Below are 23,174 nucleotides of genomic sequence, written 5' to 3'. Positions count from 1 at the left end.
TGATGCCTTGGCTCCAGACTGAGACCTAAGTCAGACTCCCCTCTGAGCCGTGGCTTCCTCCTCTGTCAACGGACGGGTTTGGGGATCCTTGCCTGGTTTGCTGAGAGGTTTAGAAACCCGCCCTACCTGGGCCCCACTCGCTCCAGGCACGCAGTAGGCTCGCAGCCCGCACTCTCAGTAAAGGCCAGCTATGTTAGTAAGTCTCCTCTTTGTAACTCAACAGGGTGCGACGTCCTCTCGTGCCGCTGGCGCCGCGGGTCCGTGGCATCCGCGGGGACCCCGCCCCGTCTCCCGCGCGCGGCCAGAGCCACCCGGTGGGGTTTCGGCGCGCTGACGTGGGCGGATCAAAGCAGCTGCCCGCGCCTTATAAAGCAGTACGGGCGTCCCGCGCTGGAGACCGTGCCGGGTGAAGAAGAGTGCTCGGGCGAGCAGGCAAGCGCAAGCCCTGGGAGCCCAGCGCCCCCAGAGCAGCCCGAGTCCGCGCCACAGTCCCCGCCTCAGTCCCCGCGGGACCCGAACCGACGCTGCTCCCCAGGATCCCGGGCGTCCTTCTCCTGCCGCTCGCGAGGAGGGCGCCCTCGCCGCCTGCCCAGCCGGGAGAGCGATCGGGTCCGCTGGGGGCCGTGCTCGCCGCTCCCTTTCCGGCTGGGTCAGGCGAGAGCCCCAGGAGGTGAGCAGTGGCCGCGGGTAGCGGGCGGGCGCTCAGCGGGGACCTGCTAGGGCGAGGGGCGCCCAAGTCCGAGGCGGCGCCGCGACCCGGTTGGGCACCCGCTCCCAAGTAAGCAAAGCAAGCAAGCCCTCCTCCGTACCTCTCCTCCGCGGCTCTCCCAAGCATTCCCCTCACCCGGCCCAGCCGCGGGGGGCTGAGGGCGGGGGCCTTACGCGGACCAGCGGCGGAGGTGTGCTCTGCAGTTCCTGCCGCCCGCCATGAGACTTCCCAGCCCTGTTACCCCCACATTCGACCCTCTACCTCCCAGTCGGCCCCTGAATGAGGTCATGCCCGAGCCATCGCGGGGGTGGGGGACTTGAATCCTGCTGCAGAGGGTGTGTGTGGAGGGGCGGGAGAAGATGGCAAAAGGCAGAGAATTACAGCAGCTCCTACTAAATTGGGGGTCGAGATTGGTGGGGGCGGACGCCTAGCTTTGCGACCCTCTCCTAGAGCGGCCAGGGAAAAGGGAGAACCGAGTTTGTTTACAGACCTGAGCTCCAGGCTGGGGGAAGGGGAGTAGGAGATTCCTATCCGGGCCCGAGGCACATCTGGAGCAGCCCGGAACATCTGGCTGAGCTCACGCACGAGCTCCATTCCTCCCACCTCCTGGATCTGAGGTGTTTGCATGAACCTCCCAATTCTTCGGCACTCCAAGTCGGGCTCAGTGGGAGTAGTGGGAGGTACCCCAAGTTACCCCACCCCACCCTTTCCACTTCACAAATAACCCGACTAGTGGGCAACCCGGCGCATCTTCCGCAGCCCCGCAGGCAAATCTCGAAAGACTCGCGGCCCAGGTCAAAGCCGGGCTACAGGCCAGGCCTCGCTCGGCGTCGCAGGTAACCTTGAAGCAGTTGCTCACCAGCATGGATCCTTCGGGTCGGCTCTGAGCTGCGCAGCCGGAGGCTTCAGGCCCGGCCCGCGCAGACCTTCCGCGCGGCGTGGACACTCAGTCCCAGCTCACGGTGCAGGCTCCCGGCCCAGCGCGGGCTCACCCGGGAAGGGGAAGCTCGGAATGTCCCCTCCGTCTTTGGCCCAGAGAGGTGACCACACTGGCAGCGGAGTTTCTAGGGACTTCCAGATCCCAAGCCTACAACCACCTGTTAGAGCTAGAGCGGGGCTGTGGCTACTGCGCTCGCAGTGCCCAGTGTGCAGTCTGGACTGTTCGCTCTCTTGCCTGCTGCAAGCAAGGTAGCTTGAACCTTATCCCCAGCGTGGGTAGGAAGGCACTGCTTATCTCTCCAGACACAGCTCTTTGACACGAGCCCACTATACGCCTGACCCCAAGGGAGGCTCCGAGCCGGGCCTGAAGCAAGGGGTCGAGCATTTCGGGGCTGACCATGGTAAGCCCATGTCTCATAGAAGGACCAGAACTGAGAGGGCACTTACTTTACACCTCATCCCATCCCCTGACGGGGACCCTGGGGCCCCCAAAAAGAAGATAACTTGCCCAAAGTCCCAGGGCGCGGGAGGCTGCTGCCGATCCCACCCGCCACCCCGACCTAGCGCCCCCTGGCGGGCCGGGGGCTCCAGGAGGCGAGTGCGTCCTGAACCGGGAGACGCAGGCTGAGGGTGACCCAGCGGCCTGCGCGGCTGTCCTAGACACTCTGACCGTGGGCAGGAATAATCCGTCAGGACCTAGAGGCCCAGGCCAAAAGCTGCCTGCCCCAGCAACGTGCTGGAGCAGCAAAAGGAGAAGCCCACGACCACCGGGGCCGCTCCGAAAGAGCCGGGAGTAGCTGGAGGCCAGGGTCCTCGTGCGCTGTGACCCAGGCGGCCCCTCCTCTCTCTGGGAGAGTTGGGCTGGGAACGGATCCCCTGCTGTGAGTCCGCGCTCTCCTCTTTCCGCCTGCAGCCCTTCCTCTTCCCCACCCTGGAATGCTTGGAGGGGATCCCACACTTTGGGAGGGGGTGGGGTCGAGGAGAGGCAATGACTGGTTTTGATCCTCTCCCTTGCCCCGCATATCCAGCCAATATTTTTCTCATTCTCAGGAGCGTAGTAAACTTTAAGGGCCAGTAAGACAAAAGGTTTGGACACAGGCTGGGTGGGAGGAGGGGCTCAGACGGAGACCCCCGCTGAAACCGCCTTCTGTCTCTGCCCCGCTCCCCGCCCCGCGCCTCCACTCGGTGTTTGTAGCGAGCGCCACTGTGTTAGGCGCCCAGCTAGAGGACTCTGAGGAAGAGAAAGAAAATGTAATTCAGTTTTCTCTCTGACTTGCTCCGGGTCATGCCAGAGGCTACAGAAAACAGTGGGATTTCAAATGTGTGTGTATGCTTAAGGTGCACACGTAAATGCACACACTACGCAGGTAAACGTAATAGTGGAAATTAAGGCAGAGGGCGGCTTAACACCCGCGGACTACTGTAGGCTGGAAAGACCTCAGGAGATGCGCGGAGAGGTCCAGTCCCTTTTTATAGAAGAGGAAACTGAGGTTAGGGGTGGTGGAGGGCTTGCCCAATGTCACAGAGCCAGATAAGAACTCCCCCTTCTCGCTCAAGCGTCCCCTCTAAGGCAGACGCCTCCTTTTTCCGACTCGCCACTTTAGAAAGGAATCCCTTTGTCTGCTCCTTCCCAGGGGAGGAGGCCTGGGGCTGTGTTTGTCTCCGGGCGAACGCCATGTGTTGGTAAATTTGGGAGAAGCTGGGAAGAGAGTTAATGAGGTGAGAAGAAGACGAAAAAATGAAGAATGAAAAGAAAAAAGCCGGAGAAAGCGGCTATTCGGCCTGCGTGCGGGCGGGGTAAGGGCTGCTCCGCAGCCCCAGGACGCCGCCTGGCGACCGCAGGCGGCATTGCGCCGGCCGAGTCAGCCTCCCAGCTTAGGCTAGGCCAGGCTGCCCCCGCCTCGTCCGGCCTGGGCGTCATCCTACCCTTCAAAGGGGCACCGCTAGAGGGACTCGGAGACGCAGGTCCCACAACAGACCTCACTGTACAAAGATCTTTGCTATCCCATTTCTCATCCTCCCCTTGATAGACTGAGAAACTGATACCCAGAGCAAGCCCCTATTTCCTTGTCTTCTCACGGTCCGTGGTCTTACCGAACACCAGGTAGACCTAAGGGCAGAACACGAGGCATGGACCAGAGGCTCGCCGGCTGAACAGCCCCATCTCACATTTCCGGGCCTTCGTTTTCTCATCTGTGAGATGGGGGCAGTGATAGTGCCTGTCTCACAGGGTTGCTGGGAGGAACAAATGCGATCGCGTGAGGTGAACGTTCTTTATAAAAGGGGAATTGTGTCCTAATCACAACTTGAATCACAATTATATCCCCAGTTCACAGAGGAGGTAAACTGAGGACCAGCCGGGAAGGACAGTTGCCACGCCCACAGTAACTAGTAATTAATATTACGGAGATAAGAACGCAGATCCTGGGCCCCGAATCTGCTTCTCCCCTATCCCGCCCGCGGCCTCCACCCCTTACCCCCTTCGTCTTCTCCTTCCGTCCCTCCCGAAAACTGTCTATCGCGACTTCTCCCTTTGCTCTGTGTTTTTTCGCCTCACCCTCTGAGGATCTCTTTCCCTCTCGCTGTCTCTCTGCCATCTCTGCGGAGTCTCTGTCGCCCGTGCAAGGTGGACACGCCCTCGGCCGCGCTCTGCGGCACCTAATTCGAGCCAGACGCCGGCAGCCGGCCGAAGCTGTGCGGGGCGGGAGGCGACGCCCCGCCGCGCGCCCGGCCTCCCGGGGCCCCGACCCCTCCTTTGTAATTTGAATAAAACGCCCCCCACCCCCGCCCGCGGCCCCCGCCCCGTGCGCCGCCTTAACCCGCCGCCTCCGCTCTCCCCGACTGCAGGCGGCTTGGGCGCAGGACGAGCGACGGCGGCCGGGTGCGCGGCGGGACTTCGGTGCGGCTTCCCCAGGGTGCGACCCCTCAGCGAGCCCGCCGCTCGACGATGAGGACGCGGCCGCAGGTCTGCCAGGCGCTTCTCTTCGCCCTGGCGCTCCAGACCGGCGTGTGCTATGGCATCAAGTGGCTGTAAGTAGAGACCCGCGTCCTCGCAGAGGGGTCCCGGGACCGGCGGCTGGGGGCGGCGGAGAGCGTTAAGGGAACCCCTGGATCAGGCCAGCGCGCCCAAAACCTGGGAGCAGAAGTTGGCTGGGGGTCGTGGGCAAGTCACTCTTCCTGAGTCTCCTTTTCCTCTTCTGTAAAATATTGTCCTTACCTCCCGGAGGAGCGAGACAGGGCGTGGAGGACGACAGAAGTGCCCTGTCCTGTGCAGCTGAGGGTTGCACAAGACCTCCCCCCGGGGACAGATGGAAAAAGAGCTGATCAAGTGACCCACTCAAGAGGGTCTGTGCCCTGCACATAAAGCCTGCTCAGTATGTTCCTGGTCAGTCTCCTGACCCTAGCTGGAGGTCCTCAGACCCTTCGGACCCCTCCATCTGGGTGACCTTGGGGAAGAGTCAATCAGCCTCTTGGGGAAGAGTCAATCAGCCTCTGGGAGCCTCAGCGTCCTCCTCTGTCAAAGGAGAGTAAGAGTCTTTACTTCACTCAGGTCAAATGAGAAGTGGCTCTTGAAAGAATCTGGTAAACTATCAGATGCCATGCACATGTGAAGGGTATGCCTTTAGACAGAAATTATTAATGGAAAGATAGGTGGGGGAGAGACTCCTTTCCATCCAGCAGAAGGGAGTGCTTGCTCTGTGCAGGGTTGTGGGTGGTGTAGGCAAGGAGAGAGGAGTAAAACCCAGCCTCTTCCTGGAGGAGCTGCCCTCTGGTCTGGAAGAGATAAGCCCAGGCTGTAAATAACTCCAAGTGCCCTAGAAGAGACCAGGGCCGTGTTGTGGGGGCCCAGAGGAGAGGAGACTACCTGGTGGGGGCACAGGTACTGGGCACAGATACTTGGGACCCTGGAGAGATTTTTCCAGGGCAGTGCTCCTAAGATGGGCTTGAGGAGTTTCTGGGAGTTTGGCAGGTGGGGGCAGTGGGAGAAGGGCACTTTGGGTGGAGGGACTCCCTGAGCGGTGGACAAGTCCCAAGACAGGATACTGTCTAGAGTTCCGGGTCGGGGGCAGGGAACCATGCCGATAAGGCAGGCAGGGGACAGATTATGGGGATTGCGGAGGGGCTGCAAGGAAGGTTCATGGATTAACTAGAAGACAGGGTGATAGTGGCTGGGCCACCAGCAAACAGTCTCGAGGTCACTGGCCCTGCCTCTTCTGGGGCTGAGTTATCAATTAATTGGTGATTCAAGAGGGGAACCCCATCTTCTTGCATTTCTCATTTGGAGCTCGGAGGCCTCCCAGCCAGGGGACACCGGCTCTTCTCTGCTGCTCTTGATTAGTTTTGTGAGAAACCATCCATCCTCGTACTGCTGGTACCTGGCACTGTCCCAGCTGGTGAGGACCTCTGATTGGGAGCCCAAGCCCTCCTCGCCCACCACCAGCATTTTACTGATTAGGAAACTGAGTTCCAGAGAGGGAAAGGCTTTGCTGGGGAGCACAAGGATCATCAGAGGCCGAGAACTGGGCTCACTCCTAGAGTGTTCTGGGAGACACTGCCACCATCCCTGTGCCACAGTGGGAACACTGAGGCTCCGAAAACTGTGTGACTTGCATGGGCTCTCAAGCTGCTTTTGGTCAGGTAGTGTCTGGAAGAGATGGCTAGCTAAGCCCAACATCCATGCTTTTCCCCCTGCGTAGCCCAGAGTGTCACAAAAATGGGTACAACTCACTATCTGCCTTAAAAATTCTCCCAGCCTCTTGGGAGAGAAAGACATGTAAAAAGCACAAAGCAGACTTTGGGCTGTGTCCTAGGAGAGAGAGCATGGGAGCCCAGAGGAGGAGTGGTTAGTCCCATGTAAGAGAGGTGACTTGGGGCTTCAAAAGATAGATAGGATCTCAGCGGATGGCCAAGGATGGAATGCAGAGCAGGCATCTTGGACAGAAGGAACAGCAGGGGCAGGACAGTGCATGTAGGGAAACAGAGAAACCAGGAATTACAGGAACCTCCTACTAAATCCCTGAAGCTTTAGTCATTTAATTTTTGATAATGCTCCTATGAAGTCGGTGACATTCTTATCGCTACCATTTTACAAATGAGGAAACTAAGGTACAGAGAGGTTAAGTGACTGGCCCAAGGTCACACAGCTAGTTAATTAATGGTAGATATAGGATCAGAAGCCAGGCACACGGGCTCCACAAAGCTAAACCTCTTGATAGTGGTTAAACTCTTGCTGGAACTGAAGACAGAAGGGGAAGCAGGAGAACGAGTGGAGTTTAAGGATAACAACAATTGTGTGTGTGTGTGTGTGTGTGTGTGTGTGTGTGTTTGTGTGTGTGTGTGTGTGTGTGTGTGTGTGGTCCTGCTACATCCCAGGCACTGTTCTATGTATATTGTTTCATTTAAATCTCCCAACTACCACATGAGGTATTTTCTGCCATCATCCCCATTAAACAGAAGGGAAATGGAGGCTCAGTGGGTCTTTAACGAACAGGGCGTCACAGATATTAGGCAGCATAGGAAGGATTTGGAGTTAAGCTTTCTGGCTCTGTGGCCTCTTGGCCAGAGGACAGATGGGAACAGGGAAGCATACAGTGGGATTGGGAGGCTGGGTACTTACCCAGGAGACTCAGCTGTCCTGGAGTTGTCCCTGGGGACCCTGCTGCCCTGGGCTTTGGAAAGTGAGCTGAAGAGGGAAGGGGCATTTGACACAGGAACTGAATGTAGATGTGGCTAAGCGACCCAGAATGTCCACCTGTTGGGGACCTGGGACTCAGCCTGAGCTTCCTGTAGGGTGGGAGGGGGATGGAAGCACCTGATTGGAAATTACCTGGGGAACCCCTCTTCTACCTCACCTCCCACCCAAGCCAGGAGCTGGGAGACAGACTAGGAAGTGTGGGGAGACCCAGGTAAGCCATCCACCTGGCTGCCCTGTCGGGGGCAGAGAAGATGGTTCCAGCCTTCGGTGAACCACTGGGGCTGCTCAGTGAGGGGAAAGGCCCAGTGTGGCTGGGAGGACCCATAAAGGCTCCTCTACCCACCCTGGGCAGCCCCAAGCCTGCTGCTCCTCTGGAGGAAAAGTTCTAAAGAGACTCAGAAGGGACATCGCTGCTGCAGAGTGGGTGGGAGGAGCCCCAGACCTGAGACCTGGGTGCCAGCCTGAGCTCTGACAGTGCACTAGCCATGAGCCAGGCCCCAGGCAAATAAATCACGTTAGCCTCTCTGAGCCTCAGTTTCCTCATCTCTAAAATGGGAATGAAAGAGCCCTAGCCTGGGATCTAGGAGGTCTGGGATCTAGGTTGGCTCTGCCTCTGACTGTCTCTCTGTCACTTGCACAATGAGGTGGGGACACTGAGGCCCAGCGAAGGGCAAGCTCTTGCCCACGGTCGAACATTGGGTGAGTGAGCTGCCCTGTGGCCATTCCCAGGAGAACCCAACTCCCACACGAGAGAGACTTTAGCCACCCCAGTGGCACCCTTGGTGTAGGCCTCGCCGGTGAACTCTCTATTCCCTCCTGTCCTCTCTTCCACCCTCTCCCCCATGCACCCACCCTCAGATAAACCAAAATGTTTTCAATTAGGGGTCTGCTGCAGTGAGGCAAGCCGGACAAGATGTCCAGACGGGTAACTCCCCCGCCTCCCACCCTAATCCTTGATTACCTCCCTGAGGGGGCCTTAGTTAGAAACGGTCATTACCACTAATTACCAGATGACCGCATCGCCCTCCTCGGGAGTGGAATCCACTGCCTCCCGCCTCCTGATCTCCAGGTCTGCACGCTCCCGTGAACCAGCCTCCCACAGCATGCCGCAGCTGGCTGCTCTGTCCCAGCCACTCTCTCCAGCAGCTTCGTGCCCACCCAGGCCTCCCAGAATGTTTCCTTTTTGTTCTCTGCCTGCCTGGGCAGTCTGAGCCTCCTCTGGGAGCATCCTTACCATGTTTCCTTCATAGAACCTTCCCCTCACCGCCAGCTGGGGAGGTGGATGCTTGATGACTTCAGAGATGGATAGACTGACCCAGAGTGGTCCAAGGTCCCCAGACACTGGGAGCCCAGAGCACCCCTCCCTGGGAGCCACAGCACCTGGCGCTCAGGAGTTGCCTGGACTGAGCTCCCCAGGAAAGGTCTCTGCTGTTATTATCGACTTTTTGAGCAGGAGCCCAGGGAAAGGACCCGGAAGGCAGCCACTCTGCTTGAGTGCCCACTGTGTGCCTGCTGCTGTGCTGGGTGCTTTCTCCTGTCTCCCCTGCAGCCCTTCCTGTTGTGAAACAGAAAACTGGCTCCGAGTGGAAGGATGGAAGCTGGGCAGGGGTGATGGGCAGAGCAGGCTCAGGACAGGCTGAGTGTTGACGGCCCTCAGCCCAGTAGAGAGGGGACCTGGGAAGGTGAGGCCAGGTCCAGAGGGAGGGTGGCTTCCACAGGAGGCTAAGTACCCAGACACAGGAGCGCCTCTGTGTCCTCTGTACAGAGTGGGGTTAAGACTCTCCCAGGCCTCTCTAGGCATTGTGAGAACAGGATGAAATGAGAGGTGCTGTAAACGGGAGTGCCCACCAGGGACAGTGGGTCCATGTGCGTGTACAGTGTTTGCTAGATGGAGGCAGAAGGGCTGTAACAACCAGGAAACAGGCCGAGGGGGTGATACCTGCCCTCTGTGTGGTCACACCTCACCCATATGGGCTGTAGGAATGTGGGCAGCGGGTTCCCCAGGTGTCCCGGTGTAGGTAGCCCTCAGTGTGCAGAAGGCCAAGGAGGACCAGACAATTCAGTTTAGGTCAAGCAACCATGCCTGGGGTCTGTATTCATATATACCAGACGTTTCCCAGCTCATGCCTCGGTAGGAAGGTGTGGGCCAGGGGTCACAGCGAGGAGAGATGGCCCAAGACACCCATAGTCAATCTCAATGCCCACTTGCCCTGGATCTGCTTCCCAGGCCTCTGGGAAGATTTCTAAAATTTTGGAGTTGTAAGATGGGTAGGGCATGGCAGAGAGAGAGGCAAGAGGAAGCAAACTAACCTATTAGTACTCAGCGTCGCATGTATTATCTCATTCAGCCCCTGCAAGTCCTCCAGGAATCCCCATTTTGTGGTTGATGCTCAGAGAGGGGCAGCATTTTACCAAGATTGCACAGCACATAGAAGCCAGGTCTTCTGACTCCCTCTGGCACAAGATTCACACGGCAGCAGGCAAGGGATTTTGTCTACAAATGTCCCAAATACTTTACTTACATTATCATACTTGTCTTGCCAACACCTTTTGAAGTAGAATTTATCATTTTCTTGTAACAGATGAGTACCATGAGGCCCAGAGAGGTTGGGTAACTACCCAGGTCCCAGAGCTGGTGCCCAAAGCCTGGGCTCTTCCCGGCCAGCCCATGAGCTGGAACATCTGGGCCATTGCCTTTTAACTGTGATAGGTCTATGCAGCCATTGGATGAGGGGCTCCTTGAGGAAAGGTTCTTTGTCACGTTCATTCCAAATGAGTCTGGAAAGAGTTGGTGCTTAGCACATATTTCTTCCACAAATGAATAAAGTCCATTTATTCATTTAGATACAGGAGCAAGGGGAAAGGCAGTCCTGGCACCAGGGAAAGCCTGGGCACGGGCATGTGTTAAGGCAGTCCCTGTCAGAGAAGCCAGGAGTCTGATGTGGCTGGATATTAGCACATGTTGGGGACAATGATAAGGGACTGGAGAGGGCTGGGGGGCCAGTTTTTGAGGGGACTTGAAATCAGGGGGCAGCTCTTGGCCTTGACTAAGTGGGTACAGGACGCTGCCTGCAGTAGGGAAAAACCACCAAAGCAGTAATCTAGTAGCTTCCATCACTGAGCACTGACCACGGTGTGTCAGCCCTGGGTGGAGCATGTGACACATGTTGAGTTAATCCCTCAGACAATACTGGGAGGTTGCTGGGAGAGGAGAGGTCACTTGGTTTGCTCAAGGGGAGTGAGAGAGCCAGGAGTCTGCCCAGGCCTGTGCTGTTCTTTGGCACCAGGCTGCCTCTCCTGGGATCTCAGGCCAGGGGTTCAGGGATCTTGATCTCGCCATGTCTCATCCCTGACCCTGGTTGAGGTCTGCTGTGGTCCCAGCAAGCGGACCCACAGCAGCCCCTTCTTGCCTTCTGCCCCTCCAGGATCTCTGCTGGGCTGCTGAGGACCAGCTGGCTCTGGGTGGGGGTGGGTCTATGTGGAAGCCTTTAAGGTTGTGGCGTCCCTCTAGCCTCCACTTAAAGGAGGTGCAGCCAGATGCAGTCTGCTCCTCAGAGAAAGGAGGAAGGAGAATCCAAGATGGATCTCTGGTCCTAGGGTCTTGGAATCCCAGTGCCCTGAGCCAGTATCCGAGAAACTCTTAGGTCCTATTACATCACTAGAATTCATAGGGACTGCCTAGGCCAGCATTTCCCAAAGCATAGATGAGGTTAGCACATCTCAAATAGTTTTGTGCTCAGCAGATTTGGGAGTTAAAACCAAGCCTGTTGCTGGTTTTAACTCCATGCTGCAGTACTTCTCAGAACCTTTAAAATGTAAATAATGTAAATGTGCATTATTACTCTTTAAGTAGGGGTGTAGTATATCACAGTCGCCAAATGTGTTTGACCATGGATCCCTTTTCTCAAAGTGTCTCACTGGAACCCCTTCTGGGAAATATAGTTTATAGGTACAGACACCAGAGAGAGACAGTGATTTATCTAAGGTCACACAGCAAGTTAATGGTTAAATCCAGTTTATTATAAAATTGAGTAGCTCTTTAATCTTTTAATAAATCCCTTGCATGTATGTGGGATTTTATGGCCTAGTAAATGAGTTTAATAATTAGAGGAAGCTATGATGGGAAGCTCCTAACTCACATTGTGCATCTAGTAAGTGTTCAATATAAAGTATTATTATTAGTAGTAGTAGTATAATCCAGCACTTAGCATGGTGTCTGGCATATATAGGTATTTAGAGATGAATGAATGTTGAATAAAGAGTAATAATTCACAGCCGTGTAAGGATTAAATAAGGCTGTGAAGGTGAGTGCTTTGTGAACTATAAAACTTTATTGTTAGTATACTTATAATAAGGCTTAGGTAGGATGGAGGTCATGATCCTATGTTATGAATGAAGGCCACTGTCCCTAAGAGAGGGACAATGATGTGCCCAAGGTCACACAGGGGCAGGAGGGGGAGCCATTGCTCTGCTGGGGACGGCGCTTGGCCTCCTGTTCTCCTGGCTCCTTCCAGCAAAGGCTCCGAGCCCTTTGAAGAGAGGCTGGGGCCAGTACAGCTGGTGGAGGCAGCGCGGCCCCCCGCCCTGACTTCCCTTCCCTTCCCTTGCTGCCTTTTGGCCTGTGTGCAGGGCGCTGTCCAAGACCCCGGCGGCCCTGGCGCTGAACCAGACACAGCACTGCAAACAGCTGGAGGGCCTGGTGTCGGCGCAGGTGCAGCTGTGCCGCAGCAACCTGGAGCTCATGCACACCATCGTGCACGCCGCCCGCGAGGCCATGAAGGCCTGCCGCAGGGCCTTCGCCGACATGCGCTGGAACTGTTCCTCCATCGAGCTCGCCCCCAACTACCTGCTTGACCTGGAGAGAGGTAGGGAGCCCACAGGGGGCTTCTAGGGCCTGCAGAATGCATGCGGGTAGGGTAGATTCATTCAGGCATAAATACGTGTGTGTTTAGATAGGTGGGTGAATTCATGGATGCATGGATGGAAGTGTGATGGTGGATGAGTGAGTAGCTGGATGATGGATGGATGCATGGATGGGTGGGTGGATGAATCAATCATAGGCCTGGGTATTCAGGCATGAATTGATGAATGAATAAACATATAGTGAGTGAATATACCAGTGCAGGGGGCCTGAATAACAGTACAGATGCACATGTACCCCAGTGCCTGGATGAAGGAATGAATGATGCCGGGGGGGACCTCTAGGAGGGGAGTCTGTAACAAGACCAAGGCTGAACCCGCCCTCAGGGCAGACAGGTGTGCCACAGGTAATTCCAGACCAGTCCAACTGGAGGTGCTGTGAGAGGCACCAAGAGATGTAGGGACTAAAGAACATCTGTGGAGAAGTCATCCTGGAGGAGGCAGGTGGACCTGGGGGTCCTGTGTGTCACAGAGAGACTTTTGATGGGTGGGAACGCCTCAGTGGATCTAAACTCTCCCCTGCTCAGTGACAGCTAATGTTTGCGCAGCGCTTTACAAAGCCTCCTTTCTTCTCAAATTATCTGAACTCCAGAGCAAGCCTATGAGGTAGGTATTATCATTCCCATTCCACAGTTAAGGAAACTGAGGCTTGAGCAGGGGTGACTTGCTTGGACCCAAAGCCAGGACACCCCAGAGCTGAGGCACATTCGGCTGCATATTAGTTTGCTGGGGCTGCTGTAATAAAGTACCACACACCCTGGGGGGCTTCTAACAACGGAAATGTGTTGTTTCACGGGGCTAGAGCCTGGAAGTCTGAAATCAAAGTCAAGACGTCAGCAGGGCTCCCTCTGAAGGCACTGGGGGAGGATTCTTCCCGGCCTCTTCTTCCTTCCCGGTGGCTGCCTGCAGTCCTTGGTGTTCGCGGTCTGGACCTGCATCATTTCAGTCTCTGCCTCTGTCACGAGGCCTCCTCCCTCTATATCTCTGTGTCCAAAATCCTCTCTTCCTCTAAAGATGCCAGTCACTGCATTAGGGCCCACTCCAATCCCTGTGACCTCGTCTTAGCGCTGTTACATCTGCAAAGACCCTGTTTCTAAAAGGTCACGTTCACAGGTACCAGAGGTCAGGACTTGACCATAGTTTCTTTAGGGGACACATTTCTCCCCGCAACAGGCTCTTTGTTCTTTGAGGGCCAGGGCCCTCAGTTCCCGAAAGCAGCCCCTAACACTGGTGGGGCGAAAGTACAGCGTGGTGGGGGTGTGAGTGAGGGTGTGCCTGTTGGGGTGCTGGCTTTGCGGGCTTCGTGAGTGAGTGTACTGACAGCTAGTGGATTTGGGGGAGAATTGAGGATGTGACAGATGAATGGCCGTAGGGCTATCCTCAACCTGGTGTCAGCCCCTGTCCCCTTCAGACCCTACAGAGGCAGGTAGGGGCCTTCAGGCCTAAGCAGTGTCCTAACTCTCGGTCACCTGGCCCCCGCTGACCCCACCCCTCTCCACAGGGACCCGGGAGTCAGCCTTCGTGTATGCGCTGTCGGCGGCCGCCATCAGCCACGCCATCGCCCGGGCCTGCACCTCCGGCGACCTGCCCGGCTGCTCCTGCGGCCCCGTCCCAGGTGAGCCACCCGGGCCCGGGAACCGCTGGGGAGGATGTGCGGACAACCTCAGCTACGGGCTCCTCATGGGGGCCAAGTTTTCCGATGCTCCTATGAAGGTGAAAAAAACAGGATCCCAAGCCAATAAACTGATGCGTCTACACAACAGTGAAGTGGGGAGACAGGTAACCACCCACCCACCCACCCCAGATGGTTGTGCTTGTACCAATTGACTGGAAAAGGGCCACCCAGTGTGCCCTAATGGACGGGATGGTGGGGGGGAAGGGCCCTGACCCACTCATACTGATGTCCTCCCAGCCTCTTTAGGCTCTTCCCTCTCCAGCTGCTTGGGGCTTGCCTGGCTCCTCCTCCTTTAGGGGGTCCACCGGGATTTCGGTTGGAGAACGCTGGCAGAGCAGAAGGAGCACTGAACTAGGAGTCAGGAGCTCTGAGTTCCCACCTGGATCTGGGACTAAACCTGCTATGTGATGGGCAAGTCACTTCCTCTCTTGGCTTCAGTTCCCATCTAGAAAATGGGGTGGGTTGGTTCTCTCTGGTCCCCATCGGCCACATTCCTCAGGCTCTTCCTCTGGGACTCTGGGCCAAGGCCTGGTGTGGGAGGAAGCGTGGAGAGAGGGCTGTGGGGCAACAGAGCCTTAGCTAAGGAGTCGTCTCCTTGGATCTAATGGGGATCCCCCTCCCAGCTCCAAAACCCGCCCCAACCTCCAAAATGCAGTTTCCCCTCCATGTCTATTATTATCGGTGTTTCATTAATTCCGCACCTCATTCCACAGAAGGTTGGGGTGTATACATAAGTGAATGAATGGACATTTTAAGTTTTTGAAAATTAAAGAAAAAAACTTTATACCAATTTAGGTACCACACACTGTGGTGGGTGCTGGATTAGTTTTCTCTCCCATAGTCCACAAAACCACCCTGTGAAGAGGTACTGTTATCCCTCCTTACAGATAGGGAACTGTCCAGAGGGGCAGAGTATTGGGTGCAGGTGGCATCTCATGACCCCTCCCTGCAGCCCCATGAGGCCCATTGTGCAGAGGCACCAAGTAGAGAACTTAGGTGGCTTGGCCAAGGACACACAGTGCAATGGAGCCCATGTCTTTGGGCTTCAAGCCTAGAGGTTTCCATGTCCTCTCCTTCCTCTCTCACTGGTCTCCCTCATGTAAGGACTTTAGGATGTCCAGGTCATCTTTGGACAGCTGGGGAAACTGAGGCTGAGTCACCCTGTGGGTCTGTAGCAGAGCTGGCTAGGGACCCAGGACTCGCCTCCCAACCCTGCTGGCATACCCCTCACCCTTAATCCAGCCCCTGTCTGAGCCTCGTACTGCCAGGGCACAGCGATCCCATCCCACAGTGTGGTCCAGACAGGGTCCTCAGCCTTAGGGGCACATTAGGCGTGTCCCAGGAGCCCTGATGCCAAGGAGCTGGCCTCCTTGGAGTCACCTTCAAAATGGCATAATTCCCCTCCCCTAAACCACAGGGCCCAAGAGGGTGAATGTCAGGTGTTCAGTGCTGGCTCACAGCAGCCCACCATTTGAACTAAGGGTGGGAGCGTGGTTTTCCTTCCCCATGCCCTCGGGAGGTGGAACATGCCCTGCAGTTGGGTTCACTACGTGCTCTCCACAGGCTTGGCGGAGACCGTTCCAGACTTTAGACCCAAGTGGACTCCCTCATTCCCCACTTCCTGGTGATGTGAAGGGGAGGGAACTCTGGGACCTTGACAGCTTCCTAATTAGTTCCCTGAGTGGTTTGGGGCAAATCCTTGCCCTCCTTGTGCCTCAGTTTCCCCATGTTTTTGATGCAGGCTCAGGGGACCCATAACACCTGCACAGGGCAGGCGGGAGGGTGGGCAGAGGGATCGGAGTCCTGTGTGCAAGGAGGCGGGGCTTAGACAACAGAAACGAAAGGCCTGCAGAAGGCATCTAACTCATGCCCCTCAGGTACACAGGGGGAACCTGAGGCCCAGGGAGGATATGGTCACTTCTGAAGCCAGGGCTCGAGTCTCCCCAGGCACCATACCCAAGCCTCCCCTCCCAACCATAATTCTTACTTAGACTGATTTTTCAAAACCAATATTGATTTAACTTTTATAGTTCACAAAACCCTTTCATATATGTCATCTCGTTGAATCCTTTCAACGACTCTGCAAGGTAGCAATTACACACCCCCTTAACACACACAGAGACAGAGGCGCTGAGTGGTGACGCTGCACCAGGCAGAGGAGGGGAAGGCCAGCCAGGCCCTCAAGCACCCACCTCCTCCCTCATCTTCTCTCCCTCCCTCCCTTCTCTTCTTTTCCCTCTTTTTTTTTTTTTTCCAGCAAGCAATTTCCGAGTCACAGTTTTATATGAGAGAAAAAGCATGGAACAATGAAAAGCCGTGGCTTTTGGAATCGCCCTTAGACCTGGGTTCAAATCCCAGCACCGAGATCTTCTAGCTGTGTAGCCTTGGGCATGAGACTCAGCCTCTCTGAGCCTTTGTTTCCTTTTTAAAAAAAAATTATTTACTTATTTATTTTTTAATGGAGGTACTGAGGATTGAACCCAGGACCTTGTGCAAGCTAGGCACACACTCTACCACTGAGCTGTACCCTCCCCTCTCCTCTTTTTTAAATGGAGAAATTAATGATACCTCCCTTGAAGGGCTACTGTGATGATTTTAAGTGCGGGAGCACTTGGAACTGTAGCTATATAAATGGCATCCATTACTTCTGCAAATGCCACTCTCTTCCTGCCCCTCCCTGCTGCCCTCCAAGTTGGAGGAGGAGCTAAGGACCCTCAACACCCTCCCAGCTTTAGAGCAAAAAGCCAGTCACTTGAGGCCCAGAGCAGGCGGTGACTCCCTGAGAGCACCCAGCAGGTGGAGGGGTGGGGCAGGGCCCCGGGGGCAGGCCAGGGAGGGGGCCCTGGCTGCCCAGCCCGACGCCCTCCCCTGTCCGCAGGCTCTGCGTGCCTCTCTGGAAATGAAGTGTAAGTGCCACGGGGTATCTGGCTCCTGCTCCATCCGCACCTGCTGGAAGGGGCTGCAGGAGCTTCGGGATGTGGCCACTGACCTTAAGACCCGCTACCTGTCGGCCACCAAGGTGGTGCACCGACCTATGGGCACCCGCAAGCACCTAGTGCCCAAGGACCTGGACATTCGGCCCGTGAAGGACTCGGAGCTCGTCTATCTGCAGAGCTCCCCCGACTTCTGCATGAAGAACGAGAAGGTGGGCTCTCACGGGACGCAGGACAGGTAAGCTTAACGCCATCCTGGCAGGGTCAGCTGTGTGGCATGTACTCCACCCCAACTCAGGGCCAGGCACAGAGTCAGCATTTGGGGAATGGAGCCCCACCCAACTGAATACTGAATGGAGGTGCGGGATGCAAGGGGCCCTGGACAGAGCTCCTGGGAGTGGCTCCCCCAAGCAGTGGCCCCTTGTGAATGGAGGCTGGTGGGAGGCCCCTTCCCCACCTTCCTGCTAGTAGGGGAGACAGATGGGAAGAGAGAATGATTATACTGGAAGACAGGGGCAAGGAAAAAGGCTGCCTCACATAAATTGGTCCTCAGTAAATGTTTGTCAAATGCGCAAAAGAAGGATAAATGTCATACAACTTGTTGGCTGGACCAGTGAACTGAGGCACAGGACGGGTTGGGGCAGTGGCCAGCCCCTGGCCGCACAGGAAGTCTACACCACGGGGAGGTAGAGCCAGGGCAAGTGCTTTTTGCTTTTCGGAGGGACAGCAGGAGCGCGAATTCGGCCTGCATTCTGCAGAGAGACAGCGCTCTCACCTCCCCACCTCTGTTCACTGACCTCCCAGGCCTCAGCTCTCTCCCCTTGGGCCCCAGGTTCAGAGCCAGGGCTGGGGTCCCTACATCGGGTCCCATCACAGATTCAGGATCAGAGAGAGGGAGGGAGCCAGTGGCGACTACAGACCTACTGTATGCCAGGCAGGGCTGCTGAGGATTCAGGGGAGCAGCTCTTCTCAGAGATGGTTCAGGAGGAATCCAGTCCGAACATGCTATAAAGAAATAGTTCTGCAATCAGATACGTTGGGAAATTCTCTCTGGTGATTTGTAAGGCATGAGAACATATTAAAGGCCCTGCAAAATCCCGCAGTAAAGGATCTGCCTAAGCCAGTGTTTCCCAAAGGTGTTTGGCTGTGGAACTCTTTTATTAAGGAGCCCCTAATAGCATTCCACAAAACTAGTGTTCTTCAGGGTTAAAAGAATATTGAACCAGCGTGAGGGTGTCTGTGAACGTGTCTGGCACATAGTTGGTGCCTGGCCAGCATTTGCTTCCTCCTCAGCCTGCGTTCCTGTCTCCAGGAGGGGGTGGGGGGCTGCTTAGAGGGGCTCCGTCCTCACAGGCCAGGGCAGCTCTTCGAGGAGGCCCAGGATCCCATCTGGAGGCCAGACTGAGGGGTTAGGGTGGAGTGAAGATGCAACCAGGTCAGGCCAGAGAGACGGGAAGGAGCGAGAGTCTGGGCTGAGGCAGCCAGGGTGGGTGTGATGAGGTTGGGGTCGGGGGAGGAGGATTCTAGAATCCAGAGGGCCTGGGGAAAGCCCACCAAGGGCCCCAGAGCAGAGAGAAGGTATCCCTGGATCCATGGGTGTGTGTGTGTGTGTGTGTGTGTGTGTGTGTGTGTGTGTGTGTGTGTGTAGCAAGAAGAGTTCCCACCCTGACGCTGCATCTTCTTAGCTGTGGGACCTTGAGTAAATCCCTTCACTTATCTGAGACTCGGTCTCATCTTCTGTGCCATGGGGATGGTACCACACACCTGGGAGGGTTGGCAAGAGATTCTAATCACACTCACCGGGCAGCCCCCCAGTGCTGGGTGGTGTCAGTGCTCGTGAATGGCAGCTTCCCTTCCCCTCCCCTCCCCCTAGGTTGCCAGGCCTCTTCCTGCCCAGCTGCCCTGACTCTGCCCCTAGGACTTGTCCTCAAGCTGCTGAAGAGGAAGCCCCATCCCACAGCAACCTCCCTGGCCTTCTCAGAATGCCACCCGCCTCCCACCCCCCAGGTTTCCTGCCCTGGTCAGCCCTCAGCCATTCCTCTGAGGGTGGGACTTTGCAGACAGCTGTATGCATCAGCTTTTTCTGCAGTAACAAACAGCCTCAATATCTCAGTGGCTTCTTACACCCATTACATGAGGCTCTGGCAGGGGTCAGGGAGGGGGAGGAACATCAAGTGGTCAGATTGTGACAGAGGGAAAGCAGGGAACTCAGAAGGGCTCTGACCCAGCCTGGATATCAAGGAAGGCTTCCTGGAGGAGGGGAAAGGTGGATTTTACTGGGTTAGGGATTTGGAGGTGCGGGGGCAAGATGCAAATGAGTTTTGTTAACTATAAAAGGCAGGCGCATAGGTGGTACAGTAGCTGGCCCCTTAGCTGGGCAAGATGCCCTCCTCAAATCTAGCCTGGTCAGCTGAGGCCTCCTCAGCAGTCCATATTCCAAACTCCAGCCCTTTTGTCATATTTCTTCCAGAGGCCCCTGGACCTCTGAAACCTGCCTGTTCTCCAGGCCCCACCCTCCCCAACTCCCCCTCACAGGCACCATCTCCCACTCTTACTCTGCTTAGATTAGGTCAGGTCAACGTGTTTGTTCTCTGCCCCCAACGCCCTTTCCCCTCCTCTCCATCTTAGATTCCTGCTCAACTTTCATGAAATGGCTTAGATGACCCCTCCCTCTCCAGGAAGCCTTCCTGAACTCTCACAGACCCCATGTTTACCCTGTGTGATGCTGGGCAAGTCCCCTCCCCATTCTGTGCCTCAGTTTCCTCATCAGGAACTGTGAGGGTTGGATGTGGTCATCTCTAGGGTTTGCCCATCTTGGACATTCTGGGATTTCTTGGTCCACATGGCTTTGGGACCCAGCTGCATCCCATGACAGCATCCCTGTCTAGCCTGAGTCCAGCTAGAGGAAATGCCAGCCTACACAGATATTGCTTCACTAGACAGAAGAATGATGACAAAGATATTTGGGGACCTTCAATGTCTTCTTCGCCCACAAGAGTTTCACGAAGAAATGCTGCCCTGGCATCCATGGGCTCTCTGCCCTGTAGGGTAGGGAGAATACCATTGGACTTGGTTTCAGGACCCCTGAGCTTGAGCCCTGCTTATCTATCAACTCCTGTGGGTCCTTGAGCAGGCCTCTGCCCTTCACTAAACCTGTTTCCGTCTGTAAAGTGGACACAGTAGTTCCACTGACCTAAGAACCCTGCCTGCCTCCAATAAGATAAAACACTGGAGACAAGCATCTGGTACATAGAAGGCAAATGATTGACAGACCCTGTGTCTCCACAAACAGACACAGCCAAACGCTCGCCTTGCCTCACGTTCCAATGCCATTTATTTGTTTCAGAATTTATTTTGGGATTTGAAAAGTGAAAAAGGATCTTTGCATTTGTTACAATGTAATTAACAATTAAATACGAAGATTGGATTATTAGGCAGAGTGGTGTGAGGCACCTTCAAGTATTTAGAAATAGAAGAAACAGGAAAAAATACATCTCCAAGAAAACAGAAATACCCCCATCATTTTGATAAATGCGTATTAGAACTATGCAGGGAAAAGGGAGAAGTACCCATGGGGAAGAGGGTTATTTTAAATTCCCCAAAGATCAAGACATCGTCCAAGGGGGACTGAGGCTGCAGCCATGCACAGTGGGGAGGCTGTGGCTGCCTGGTTGGGAGTGGGGCGCTGGGGGGGGACGGGAGCACTCACTGACCTCCCCTCTCCCTCCAGGCAGTGCAACAAGACGTCACATGGCAGTGACAGCTGTGACCTCATGTGCTGTGGACGCGGCTACAACCCCTACACAGATCGCGTGGTGGAGCGGTGCCACTGCAAGTACCACTGGTGCTGCTACGTCACCTGCCGCAGGTGTGAGCGCACCGTGGAGCGCTATGTCTGCAAGTGAGGTGCTGTGGGACCCTCGGAGGCTGGCCAGGGTGCCTGGAGACACCCCGTGGATTTTGGCTTGTGAATTCCAGATGCTGGGCATGGAAGGAGGCTTGTGCTTTGCCTCCACTTGGAAGCCACTGGGAACAGAGGCCTGGACACCAGGGAAGGAGGGCCAGGACATCAAAGGAAACCGACAAGGTTAAAAATAACCTGGCAACCCGAGGCTCTGGAGTGCCCACTTGCTGTCTTCCAGGCGGATCTAAGAAGCCAGGGGCGTGGGTTTGGCAAGACTGGTATGGACTCGACCTTTCACAGCCAGAGACACCAGCCTCCTAGGAAGGGGGGGCGCAGTCAGCCTGCCCTCACCAGAATGTTCTGCAGGCCCAGTCCTCGAGACACCCGGCCCACCCCAGGGTCTGAGCCTACTGGGCCCACCACACAGAACCACTAGCTTGGGTTGTAAATGTTTTTTTGTTGTTTTGTTTTTTTTCTTCTTCTGGGATGTGGGAGCTACAGAAATATTTATAAAACATAGCTTTTTCTTTGGGGTGGCTGGCCTCAATTCCTCTTTATATATTTTATATATATAAATATATATATATATATATATATAATGATCTATTTTAAACAAGCTTTTTAAACAGCTGTATGAAATAAATGCTGAGAACCCCAGCCTGCCTCTGCAGTTTCTGGCCTCCTCAAGTGAACTCAGAGGATCCTGGGACAGGGGGGTGAACTCTCCAATTTCGAGGCAGGGTGGCATCCGATTGATGTTCCCCGCCCCACTCCCCCCACCTGACTCTGGCCTCTGTCTCCTTGTAAGATCTCCCGGTCAAGGGCGAGGACACACGTCTTGAAACCCAAACCCAGCTGGCAGACTCTTTGTTCCTCGGGGACACACATGCCAGCGCACAGAGCCTGGCCATGTCATCAGACCTGCTAAATGGCTTCAAGAGAAAACCGACCCAGGGTCTGCGGATGCAGACCTTAGGGAGGTGGCGGCAGACCAGGCTCCAGCTAGCCCTGGCAGGGTTTCTGTGGGACCACGGGGAGGGCTTTTCCCCTCTCTAGGCCACAGTTTCCCCATTTGTAAAGCAGGTGGTGGAGATTAAGGTAGTGTTTGGGAAAGGCCCCCAGCCTCCGCTGGATGCGGTGGACGTGGTCAGCACTCACTGGATTCCTGTTCCGTTTTGAAGGTGGAGCCATTAGGACCTGTTCTCTTCATGGTTGTGGGGTGTGAGGGCAAGGAGAATCAAGAAGGACTACAAGGGTTTTGGCTGAGTACTTGGAAGAATGCTGGGACATGGGTGGAGAGAAGACTGGGGTTCGGGCTTGGTGGAGATTGTGATGTTGGTTCGGTCCCAAGTGGAAATACTGAATAGATGGACAGATAGTCGAGTCTGGGGTTCTGGGGAGAAGCAGGGGCTGAGATGCACATTTGGACATCATCATTAAGGGGCGGGATAGAAAAGCAAAGAGGACCAGGGCTTGGGCCTGGGGCACCTCCACTTTGAAGGTCAGGGAGATAAAGATGAAAAGAAGGGAAGAGACTAAAAGGTAACAGCCAGGGAGATGGGAAATTCTGGGGGTCTTGGCGGTTGCCAAGTGAACACGGTCTCAGGAGAGTGGGAGTCCTAGCACACACAGCACTGTCAATCTCTGAACTTCAGCCTCACTTCCTGAGATGCGGGCGGCACTGTTCAAGTAAAGAGTATCCTGGGGCCTGGCCCATGGTAGGTCCCCAAATGGGTGTAGTTATTAATCACCTGTATCTGCCCTGGCTGTGGGGTGACCACATAAGACAAAGGATGTAAGAGAATGTTACAAACTGAATTTCCATGCACGTGGAGGAGACACAAATGCTGAAGCAAGAGCGACACAACCTGGGATGGCAGGGACTTGCTTGCAGAGGCTGGAACAATCACAGGGTGAGAAGAGGGAGGGCACTGTGGCCATCCTCCGAGTCCCTGCCTGAAAGCATGTAGTGGGCATGACCCAAGTCACAGACTCACAGGCTGGAGGGAACCTTGAGATTAGTCTTCTGGTCTCTCGGTCTGTTTTGCAGATGAGGAAATTCCAAGATGGGAAGGGCCTTTCCTGTGGTCAGAGAGCTGATAAGAGGCATAGGGCTGGAGGTGAGGCATCCCAGGCAGGCCTCCCACCAGCGTCTCTGCCAAAAACTCAGCCTCCATTGAACAAGTACCGGAGTATGTGCTCTCCCAAGCCCAGGGCTGCCCCTGCTCCACACTGGTGTCCCATGGCCCAGGAAAACAATCCCCAGTTCCCTGGTCTGGCATACAAGGCCCCTCCCCTAAACCCCAGGTGACTCTTCCAGTCACATTTTTTGCAACTCTCCAGGCATCTTCTCTGTTCCGCCTGCCTCTGGGCATCTGCTGTTCTTCAGCACAGGCTTG

The 23,174-nt window shown here is 55.4% G+C and overlaps 2 protein-coding genes across 14 annotated transcripts in view; one reads left to right on the top strand and one right to left on the bottom strand.

The window, feature by feature from the left end:
• LOC106729228 overlaps positions 1-4,462 on the bottom strand; it is a 51,738-nt gene extending 47,276 nt beyond the window's left edge. Inside the window, exon 1 of one of the 8 annotated variants that reach the window (XR_001365612.2) lies at positions 1,200-1,534. Coding sequence is in view for 3 of the 8 variants with exons in the window: in XM_032489436.1 (XP_032345327.1) it covers positions 4,206-4,245 (40 nt within the window). In the remaining 5 variants the exon portion in view is untranslated. The other 7 variants (XM_032489436.1, XM_032489435.1, XM_032489428.1 and 4 more) reach the window with 7 other exon arrangements.
• WNT11 (Wnt family member 11) lies at positions 258-21,432 on the top strand. Of its 6 annotated transcripts, none has more exons than XM_032489424.1 (7): positions 258-670; positions 4,496-4,678; positions 11,973-12,208; positions 13,765-14,042; positions 16,817-17,109; positions 18,745-18,891; positions 20,602-20,922. In XM_032489424.1, the coding sequence occupies exons 2-7, from the start codon at positions 4,596-4,598 to the stop codon at positions 20,774-20,776; spliced, it is 1,212 nt and encodes a 403-aa protein (XP_032345315.1). In that variant the 5' UTR covers positions 258-670; positions 4,496-4,595; the 3' UTR covers positions 20,777-20,922. The 6 variants fall into 6 exon arrangements, with proteins under 6 accessions (XP_032345315.1, XP_032345313.1, XP_032345316.1 ...); XM_032489422.1 differs by having other exon boundaries at positions 270-670; positions 18,745-18,878; positions 20,602-21,432; XM_032489423.1 differs by lacking the exon at positions 258-670 and adding an exon at positions 2,260-2,529 and having other exon boundaries at positions 18,745-18,878; positions 20,602-21,432.
• The last annotated feature ends 1,742 nt before the right edge of the window (positions 21,433-23,174 follow it).

Source organism: Camelus ferus, chromosome 10, assembly GCF_009834535.1.
Source record: "Camelus ferus isolate YT-003-E chromosome 10, BCGSAC_Cfer_1.0, whole genome shotgun sequence".
Lineage (NCBI taxonomy): Eukaryota > Metazoa > Chordata > Mammalia > Artiodactyla > Camelidae > Camelus > Camelus ferus.
The sequence above is the reverse complement of the archived record's forward strand: the minus strand, read 5'-3'. Positions and strand labels throughout refer to the sequence as shown.